Source organism: Phoenix dactylifera, chromosome 7, assembly GCF_051530095.1.
Source record: "Phoenix dactylifera cultivar Ajwa chromosome 7, Ajwa_hap1_PhDact_Kaust_v1.1, whole genome shotgun sequence".
Lineage (NCBI taxonomy): Eukaryota > Viridiplantae > Streptophyta > Magnoliopsida > Arecales > Arecaceae > Phoenix > Phoenix dactylifera.
Window position 1 is genome coordinate 7,084,139 of NC_143196.1, and position 11,185 is coordinate 7,095,323.

At 41.2% G+C, this 11,185-nt stretch overlaps 1 protein-coding gene across 1 annotated transcript; it reads left to right on the plus strand.

Annotated features, from left to right (window-relative positions):
• Positions 1 to 7,690: 7,690 nt before the first annotated feature.
• Positions 7,691 to 10,841, plus strand: LOC120107436 (putative polyol transporter 1). The gene is made up of 2 exons (XM_039120714.3): positions 7,691 to 8,362; positions 8,923 to 10,841. The coding sequence occupies exons 1-2, from the start codon at positions 8,209 to 8,211 to the stop codon at positions 10,335 to 10,337; spliced, it is 1,569 nt and encodes a 522-aa protein (XP_038976642.2). The 5' UTR covers positions 7,691 to 8,208; the 3' UTR covers positions 10,338 to 10,841.
• The last annotated feature ends 344 nt before the right edge of the window (positions 10,842 to 11,185 follow it).

The following is an 11,185-nucleotide window of genomic DNA, read 5'->3' on the forward strand; positions in this document are numbered from 1 at the left end:
CATGCCTTTGAAATATTCCGACAACTATTTAGCATACCAACATGATAAAAAAAAGAAAAAAAAAAGATGAAATGCAGACTCCTTTTCCTCCTGACAGAGAACACACTAAGATGGATGAGAACATGATCTTCTTAAATTATCTACTGTTAAATTTTTCCCTTTAAAAGCCATCCATGCGAACATCCTTACTTCCTTAGGAATTTTGATTTTCCATGGCATTGGACCATACTCTCCAGTTTTCCGCCAAAAATTGATAAATCAATAGCAAGACTTCACAGTAAGCAAGTTCGAAGAAGTCCATCTCTACTTAGGATTATCACAAGCAGAAGCTAGACTAATTGGTGTTTAGAAGCTCCTTCAAATGATAGTATTCAACCAATACTGACCAAAACAATTCTTCTAAAAGCCGTTATGAATGTAACTTGTAACATGGCCTAATGATGTGATTATGAATGGAAATGTGCTCGAGTATAAAATTGAAATGATGGAGCTCAAGATGTAGTACTTGAGACAATGAAGCAGAATTAAGGAGACAAAAGATCAACTTGGATGAAGAGCTTGAGGCAAGGAGTCAATGGAGTAGAGAAAAATGTCTGCAAGCCGGTCATCTTAATATAGCATAATTAGATTTAAGATATGTTAAGATATGATGATGTGTAAGGTTATGACAGGCGGATGATTCATGAACCCAACCACATATATTACTCCTTGCTTGATGACCTTGAAGATGAGACTGTGCAAGGTGGCCTGATCCCTAATAAGAATGAAATTGCTAATGGGCCTCTCACCAACTCAGTCTCTATCTCTCTCTCTCTCTCTCATGTGGCCTCAGTAGTGATAAAAACTGGAGGACATAGAGCTTATGTCTTTATTTGGCTGTGATTTTATGTTGAGCTCATACGCAGTAAGCATTTTAACAATTGGTTCCTTTATGTGTGTTTAGATTTGCTTTGTGCATGCTTGTAAGCAGTGTCAAAGATCAAATATAAAATAATTATCCACCTGGCCATATAAGAATTTTTGAAAATAACATTCTCATGGAGGCAAACCTTATACTCTCAAAAATCCACATGTCGTGTTGGTTGGCATAACTTGGGACCCATTTAAACGAAATCTTTGTTCAAGCATAGTTTACATGATGGGTCTTTCCCCGCTACATGCATTCGTTATGATATTCTTTGCGCATGTCCCCATCCACCACAACACCTTCTAGAGATGCGCAACATACTACACATCGGCAGTAGGATGCTTTTTGGTACCCATGGCATGGCTGAATTTAATTTTCCAGTTAGATCCACATCATTTGCTGCTTAATTAAAAGGAGCCATCTTATTTGTCACTAGCCAATAACAAATAATCACAACAATTGTTACAAATAGTTCCGTGTTAGCATCCATCTGACCATATTTGGAGGTGAAGGTCTACATACTTGATTAGTGGGTGCCATGTAGGTAGACGTTTTCGAGGTGTTAAATCTAATTCCTTATGTTGCGTGATAATTATTAATATAAAAATGAGTCAAATAGCAATGATTTGAAGCACTTGCTTTTCACTACAAAAGAACTAACATTTTCCAGCATTTTTTAGAGTCATTACCGACGCTTATAAATGTCGGTACTCTTCGTGTCGACGCTTTCAAAAGCGTTGCAAAAGCATCGGGTAGGTGGGGCTGGGAGATTTTCTTTTCGACGCTTTCTGAAAGTGTCGGCATTACCTGAATCTATAATCTATTTGAGGTTTATTGAAACTTAGGTTAGTTTATGTTTTCTAAAATCCTAGAAAAACCAAGATAATCACAAAGCAGGAGTTAAACCAGTAGGCAAACTTAAGCAAAATCAGATTCCTGACCAAATCATTTTTACTGAACTTGAGGTATATTTTCCAACACCGAATTGCAATACAGATCTAATCAAGAAAATCTCTAAAGATTATAGCAAAGGATAACAATAACATATAGCAAAAGGCTAATTCAGATTTTGTAACCACCCCCCCTCCGCCCCCCCCCCCCCCCCCCCCCCCAAACTTCTTTTTTTCCCCTCCGAAGAACCCCAGTTAGAAGAACAAGGGCTGCTCGGTCGGCACCGGAGAGGAGAGAAGAGGAAGAGATCCTCGGGCGAAGGCGAAACAAGAGAACAAATTAAAGAAGGAAAATTTGAATGTCTACACCTCAATTCATGAGAGAGAGAGAGAGAGAGAGCCTTGTATTATGAAAGAAGCATGCGGATTAACAATCTAACAAATCTTAGTTCAGTGAAAAATTTGAAGAAATATAGTGCAATACCTCGAATGGAGGCAGATCTCGATCGATCGGGGTTTGAGGTTGGTCGGTCAATGCCGGAGAGGAGGGAGGAGGAGAAGATCCTCGGGCGGAGGGGAAGCCCGATCAAGACTTGAGGCTCGGTCGGACGAAGCCGAAGAGGAGGAAGGAGGAGAAGATCCTTGGGCGGAGGCGAAGCTCGGTCGAGGCTTGAAGGACGGCGATCGACGCCGGAGAGGAGGGCGGAGGCGGAGCTCGCGCCGGAGAGGAGGGAGGACCTCGATCGATCGGGGCTTCGCACCGGAGAGGAGGAGATCGAAAGAGGGCTAGGGCTAGGTCGGTCGATGGGCTGAGAGAGGAGATAAGGGAGACCTTCAGGTCATCATTGCTCCGGCCTTGGACGACGCTTATAAGCGTCTAAGCATTGTCCACATCGAGAACCTGCCGACGCTTGTTCAAAGCATCGGCAAAAATTGGCGCCTGTGCCAAACTTGCCGACGCTTTTACCTAGCGTCAGCATAAAAGGGTTGGAAAAATTCTCTTTTTCTGTAGTGTTTACAGTACAAAGAACAATTTTAATAAAATCTTTCAATCTCTTATTTGAGAAAGACGATCAAATAATTTCCAATCATGATCCTTACAGATCTGATCATCCATATAGGATAAAAAAAAAAAGGCTCCAAAAGCTCATAAGGAAAAGGTGTACGATCCGCTTTTTAGCACTAGGTTAGTTGTTAATCTAGTGCCAAAATTTGAACTTTATCAAAATCATGAGTTGAACACATCTGAAGGAGGTTTTAGGAGAGATCGAGCATATTCCTTGAGTTTACCATTGCTCTAATGGACACTTCTAGTAATAAGCATGTACTTTTGGTTCGCGGGAAGCATTTTTCTTTCTAGGAATATGATTTCTGGAAAACAAATTTCTTGGAAGAGGATGCCTAGGAAAGTACTTTTGTCATGTTTGGTTGACCATGGGAAAGTGACAAATTTTCAAAGTGCTTATGTTTGGTTGGCCATCCACTTTCCTGAAAAAGTTATGTATAATTTCTATTATGCCCTTAATAAAAATTAGATCTTTAATGCCTCTTTAATGCTTCTTTAATGCTGACGGGCCTTTTTGAGAAAAAATAAAAATAAAGTGATTTCTGCCTCATGGAAAAATAACTTTTTCATGAAATGTAGGAATCATATTCCCATGGGAATACAACTTTCACATCTCTCTCCTCTGAAAACTCCAACCAAACAAGAGGCATCTCATTACTTTTCTGTTGACCACCCTTTTCCCTCTTCTTTTTCCGCGAACTAAATGAGCCCTAATGGTTAGAAGGGACCAGAAGATGACAGTACCTTGTTGATTTCCTCCCCCATACTAGTCAACCGTGCATTCTATCGACCACCTCCTTCTCTCCACCCAACACAAGGAATCCATTCGACGACTCCTCGAAACATCTTAAGATTTGAGGGTGTACAAACGGGTGCTCCTAGGGGTGGATACTTATAACATTTAAGGATATAGAAATGCTAGAGAGAGACTCATTCCCCTTATCACTGTTTGAGTTCTATTTCAATTTAGTCCATCGGCTAGCCAGACCACAGGCTGTCAGTCGTCGGCTATTCGTCAACCAGATATCTCCAATAATGGACCACCAGACACTACATGTTCTTGACTATTGGGAAAAGAAGAACCAAAGAATTCCTACAACAATAACTTCAGAATTGACTTGTGATCGCTAGCACCTTGGACTACAACCATATGTTGAAAGCTTGAAACATCCTTTCTCTCACACCTTCAATTAATTAATAATAAGCTAGGTCGACGTCGGTGAGAAGTATAACATGTAGTCTTTCTTCAAAAAGAGGAAAAAAAAAAAAAAGGCAACTTGTCTAACTCCAAGAGACCCAACCTTTACTTGTTCTTGCACGTTTTACCAGCTACAGCTCAAGGTATCAGCATGTAAGCTATCGACTAGCAGGATCCGAGAATACACAATTACAATATGAGTATGTATTATAGGATGGATGTGAAGGTGAGAACCATGTTGGGTGCATTTTTTTGGTAGATTGGGTGCAATTTTTTCAATAGCACCATATGACTTGTTCGACACGGGATGGTTTGGCTCGAAATATTACATGTATTATTAATTGTTTGATAGCAATTTGTTGTAGGATTCAAATAACCATGTAACTTAATTACATGAAACTCATGCAAAACCACATCAACATCTAAGAATCATAGTTAATGGTGAGATTTTTCCACATAAAAATGTTTTCTGCCTCGATATGATGTTAGTCGTTCAATAGCTGAAAAGAAAAAGGAGTAGGCTAACCCAATTTGATCAAACCAAACAGTTATTGGTTGAGAATTGTAATCAAAACATTTAGGGTTGAAACTAATGCAGTTAATTACATGTCAGATCGAGCAAACAAAATATGTTAGTCTTGATTTTAACTTAACAAAAATCAAATCTAATTAAACCAAGCTTGAGCCACATGATTATGCATGGACTCGGTTAATCTCCATCTACGATAAGTATTTAAAAACGTACCTATTATATGTAATTGACCTTATGTCGGCTTCGGCATACTGCTAAAATAGACTTTGCTCTCCTATGTTGCACCAACTTCCTTTCGCACTGAATAATAATAAAAAAAGCTGGAGCAGTTGTCAGAAACGGACATTTTCTATATCGTCTCTTGATAAATCCAATCAAGTCCAACTAAATCAAGCTTGAGTTACAGTGTGTTGGACTTGATTACCCCTCATCATTAATAAATAACTGATACTGTGTCAGCTCTCAATCTGCCATCCACAGTGCTAAAATAAACACTATCCTCTCTGTAAACGGTAATTTTTTTGGAATGATTGTAAACGACAATTGAGTCCAAGCTTTCATATAATTTTTTCGTATACAAGTGGGCAATTATAATATAACACCTCTCCTGGACAATCCTAATTAAAGCGGTTATGAAGAGAAGATATACCGTATAGTCATTCAGTCCAAAGATACGAGGATCCATGTGGAATATGTATTTAATCCAATATCAGCTATATATTGAATAGATCTTGAATATTATATAAAGTTAAGAAATCTAAATAATACCTTCCAAGAAGCTTGTTTGAGTGAGATTCTAGGTTGTGACATATAGTATTAGACCAGATCCAATTTATGGCCTATGCGGACTAGGAGATAGTGCAACACGGATCTATTGTAAATGATCATTGGTCAATCGTGGTGGATTAGATTTAAATAGATTTAGATATTTAGTCAGACGATCGAGGATGCTATAACTTAAATAAAGAAAGTATGGGAGGATCCATATGGGCATATGCTTAGTCTCATATTGACTATACACTTAGTAGATCATGCCTATTTATATGGAGTTAAGTTTGCAAATGGGTTGGATTAACTCGTGACCCGATCCGACCTGCCCCGCTTATCCGCAATCCGACCTTTTTTAAAAGACCTATGGGGCCGGGTCGGGGTCTAACCCGACCCGACTTGGCCTAACTCGCTTAGCTCCAATCTAACCAGTTTTAAAGTACCTGTGGGGTAGAGTTGGGTTCTAAAATTGGAGCCATTCTATTTTCGAGGTCTGATCTGGATTTTCTAAATTCTGACATGACTCGACCTGATCCATTCGAAATTTACGTAATTTTGGGTTTCCAACCCTACAATCTAATCCAATTTGACCTAAATCCGGTAATCCATTTGGGCCCATGAACCGTTTGTGTAATTAGACTTTACTCAAATTATATTTTTTTCTGATGCCTTTTTATATTCTATAAGTTTGAATACAACATTTTATTTTATTTGTGCAAGAATTTTTTTGAAAGAATTTGATATATTTCCCCCCACAACCTTTTAGGGTGGTAACTGATACTGATAGGTCATGCTTTTGTCCTAAGTGATCCTTGTGCCTATTCTTTTGACTCTCGCATTTCAATCCAATTGTCACTTTAATTATATATAAATAGTAAAAAGAACTATTATGTTATATCATTTTCAATTATTTGCAAATTATTTAGATGGCAAATTACATCTTTCAATGCTATGCTTGGCCCTCTATCATTTTTAGTGGAGTTTACCAAAGAACCATCAGTCTGCATACCAGATAATTAAACATCTAATTAGCAAAAAAACCAATCTTTTTTCCTTTCTAACAATATGTGTTCAATTTCTAGAGGAACCTACCTATGAGATAGTATTATTTAGTTTTATTTATCCTCATTTAGTATTATTTAGTTTTATTTATCCTCAGAAGAAAAAGAAGCATGCTCACTCTAATTATCTGTTAATGTTATCTATTTCCTGAGTTGGGCTTTTTTCTTCTTATGAAAAAAAATGAGAGGTCAAGCCTTGGAGATGCAACCTACAAAAGCATTATTGTTGAAATGCTTGACTCTCAAGAGTTGGACGGACCACAAAGTCCTCGACTTTAAAAACCAAATTGAAGCATCCATTGTAATTTGGAAGACAAAAATGCACAAAAAGGATAGCAAGTTATCTTGGGGTTCTACTATTAGCTTAGAGAAGAGGGTGCAGTTTGAACAGAGAGCATAAATCCGGATCCGAACTGGAACCAATCTGGACCCATTCTGAATCCGAATTTTTTGGGTTGGAACCGAATTATACATGGATGCAATTCAATCCGAATGATCGGTTGGATCAAAAATTGTAGCCATGGACTCGATCCGACCTGATTTGATCCGATTTTTTATTGGGTTGGGTCCGAGTCCAACATTAGAACCCGAACAAAAAATCGAAATGGATCATAGTCACTTATGATCTGGTTCGATCTGACTTATTTATTTCTCTATATTGATAAAAAAAATCTGAAAAAACATCTTTCTACTGGCTTTTTTTTTTTTTTGCTTAATAAGATTACCGTTGCAAAAAAAGGGAAAAAAAAAAAACTTCAAACATGCAATTCTAATCTCGGCTCTTATAACGAAGAACTTTGGAATGGCTGCTTAATGACTTGTCTGTATATCATGGCTCTTATGACGATGGACTTTCAAAGGGCTGCTCAATGACTAATCTGTCACTCACAGCTCACAACAAAATAATGTAGGAGGAGGAAGCTGGCAGGCAAAGAAAGACGTTAGACATAGAATAAGGCAATTAAACACCTTTCCATTGCATGTGAATGCCCATTAGTTAGGCACGCTACGTTTCAATATTCACACGCCGCAGCTAGGGGGACACCATGCCTGACGTCAGGTCCGGACACCAAATAATGAGCGAATCGAACGTAACCTTGTGGCCCCTCAATTTTTTACTTGACTCACCCCCTTCATTCAATGGTATGAGAGAACTCCAAGATAAGTCTTCATATAATCTACTAAGAATCAGGAAAATGTGTTCTTTAATCCCTCTATTCACTGGTAGGTTCTATCAGATAAGAAGATCTCTCAACCTCGTCTAGGACGAGTCACGGATTATTTGTAGTTACAGTGGTTTAGAGAAACACTCAAGATATCTGACCTGCGTCCGGCCCAGCTCTATCTCGGTAGATTTTCGACTCAAATTAGTTTAACCTGGCCACTTAATGGATTAGATCTCTTTTAAACCTTAAGATGCTACAAATGTTTGTTTTTCTTTGATATTTTCGTTAGGTCTAATGTGATCTAGGTTGGATTGAGTATTTTTTGTCCAATTATGTATATGAGATCTAACTCAAAATGATGGGAAGTTCAGATGGTAATTCTAGATCCAAATATGAGCCATGAATCTAAAACTTTGGGTATGGACCATGGCTAGATAGGACCCACCTTCTGCTCTAGCTGCCACACGAATCCCAGCTTGTGGCCTATTTAATCCCCTCAAGCGCCTGCTTCGCTACAGGCCATGCCCCGTTAACTCATCTCCAATCCAGCCCCCTACAGACCTCTCTCCCTTGCTCCCCATTCACTTCTTCTTCCAAGAGATACACAAAAGAGATCAGAAATGACTGACCAGAAACCAGAAGCCACCAAAGTGGCTTCTCAGGTCCCCCATGACTCCCTCCCCGAGGCCGTCGCCCCACGGCCGCGCCGTAAGAATAAATATGCCTTCAGCTGCGCCATGCTTGCCTCCATGACCTCCATCCTCTTAGGCTATGGTAAGTCTCATGGACTCCTCTTTTTTTTTTTTTTAACTCCGAAAGAACAAAGAAAAATCAAAAACTTTTATAACGCTCAAAAGAAAGTATTTCTCCTCCCCTTGTAGCTTTACTAGAATATTTTCTTAAATAAGTTTTTTTAGGATAATTTTCTTAAAGTAGTTCATGAATTATTATTTTTAGAAATTAAAATATTTCAATAGTTCATAATATCTTTCAGTTAGGTTTGGCTTATTATATAAAAAAGCTGCTCAAGGCCTGTTCAGGTTCGAGCCAAGATCAACTTCAGCCATTCAAGCTGGGTTCTTATAAGATTTAAGATGGGTGAAAAGAAATTTAAAAATTTTAATATTCATGCTTGATTTATTAGCCTAGCTTTAAAATTTGTTTGAGTTCAGCTATCTATTTATTATTATTATTTGTAATATGCTAAGTCTAAACTTATCTCCTGCTGTTCGTGAATTGTTTTGGTTATTTTGTTTTCTTTTATAATTTTATTAAATGTTAGAAATAATTATTTTAGAAATTTTTCATAAAAATAATTGGATGATATATCACAGACATCGGCGTGATGAGTGGCGCTGCAATATTCATCCAGGACGACCTCCACGTGACTGACACTCAGATAGAGATACTCCTCGGAATCCTCAACCTCTATTCCCTCGTCGGCTCCCTCGCCGCAGGCCGGACCTCCGACTGGATCGGCCGCCGCTACACCATCGTCTTTGCTGCCGTCATCTTCTTCGTCGGCGCAATCATGATGGGCCTCGCCCCCAACTACGCCTTCCTCATGGTCGGCCGCTTCGTCGCCGGCGTCGGCGTCGGCTACGCCCTCATGATCGCCCCCGTCTACACGGCCGAGGTCGCACCCGCCTCCTCCCGCGGCTTCCTCACCTCCTTCGCGGAGGTCTTCATCAACTCCGGCATCCTCCTCGGCTACGTCTCCAACTTCGCCTTCTCCAAGCTCCCGGAGCACCTCGCGTGGCGCCTCATGCTCGGCGTCGGCGCCGTCCCCTCCGTCTTCCTCGGCGTCGGCGTCCTTGCCATGCCGGAGTCGCCCCGGTGGCTCGTCATGCAGGGCCAGCTCGGCTTGGCCAAGAAGGTCCTCGCAAAGACCTCAGACACCCCGGAAGAAGCCGAGGAACGGCTTCTCGACATAAAGAAGGTCGCCGGCATCCCTGCCGACTGCAACGACGACGTGGTCGCGGTCCAGAAGCAGAGCCACGGCGAGGGAGTGTGGAAGGAGCTCTTCCTGAGGCCAACGCCCTCAGTCCGCCGTGTCTTGATATCAGCGATCGGAATCCACTTCTTCCAGCAGGCCTCCGGTATCGACTCCGTGGTGCTCTACAGCCCCAAAGTCTTCGAAAAAGCCGGAATTCATGACAAAGACACGCTGCTCGGCGCGACGGTGGCGGTCGGATTCACCAAAACTTTGTTCATCCTTGTGGCAACCTTCCTGTTAGACCGTGTTGGGCGGCGACCTTTGTTGTTGAGCAGCACAGGAGGGATGATAGTGTCGCTGGCCGGGCTTGGGCTTGGGCTCACCGTCGTCGATCAGCACCCGAATGGGCACCTCCCGTGGGCCCTCGGGCTCTGCATCGCATCGATATTGGCCTACGTCGCCTTCTTTTCGATCGGTCTGGGGCCGATAACTTGGGTCTATAGCTCAGAGATCTTCCCACTGAGGCTAAGAGCACAGGGGGCGAGTGCAGGGGTGGTGGTGAACCGGGTGACAAGTGGTGTGATCACGATGACCTTTATATCACTCTACAAGGCCATTACGATCGGTGGGAGCTTCTTCTTGTATGCCGGGATCGCGGCGGCGGCATGGGTGTTCTTCTTTACTTACTTGAAGGAGACCAGAGGGAAGACTCTAGAGGAGATGGAGAATTTGTTTGGAAACAAAACAGAAGAGAAGGACGGAGAAGTTCAGATGACGAATGGAGCTGGGGGAGGGAGTAATGGGAACGCTTGATAACTTTCGGGTGTTTTCTGCAAAATTATCAGACGTGGAGATTCTCTAACGAGGCCCACGAGGCATGCGGTAGGGTGGCGAACCAAGGCTTCGGGGTTGATAGGGATAGGAAAACGTTTTCTTTTTTACTTTAAGGGAAAGTAAACAAATTGCATAATTATTGGAAGTCTTGTTTGGTGGATCCGTCATGGATGTCGCGTTCCAACTCCATTTGATTGAAAGGAATTAAATAAAAGATAGGATCTGAGAAGGATATTTGAAGATTTCGCCGTCAACCAAGCAAACACTGGAATTCTATCGTGTTTATGGATCTTTTGTGAGCAAGTGGCTTTGTTAGAAATTTCCTCAGCTTGGCCAGCCAAATTATTTTATGGTGTGTGTTGACGAGTTGTCTTTCCTCTATTTGTCCTTTCTTGGCTTTCTCTCATCATCAACATCGGTGTTAACCTTGAAGTGGACGTGGTTTCTAATGCCAGGACGAGTAGCGGAATTGTTACTTTTCTAGCTATTTGTCATCTCAAAGCATCGTCAGGTGCATATAAATTGCGGAATACATGGTGTTCGAGATGCATGCATGGTATGTGGGCACAGGCTTCATACATGCTACCTCTCATTCCTTGTATCACGGAGAGCACTGTGCAGCTGCTGTTAGCTTAAATTAATCGAATGGTCCGAAAGCAATGCACTCGGTTTGTATGGTTTTTATTTCATGTTGCGTGGACAGTTTGGTGAGGCATTCAGTAACTTCTATGATACAGATGCTGCCCTTGGAAATAGATAAAACGATCACCACAAGAAAAAGGAGATTTTCCGTCGCTTTTTTCCCGACGCTAGCTAGGGAGAAGCGT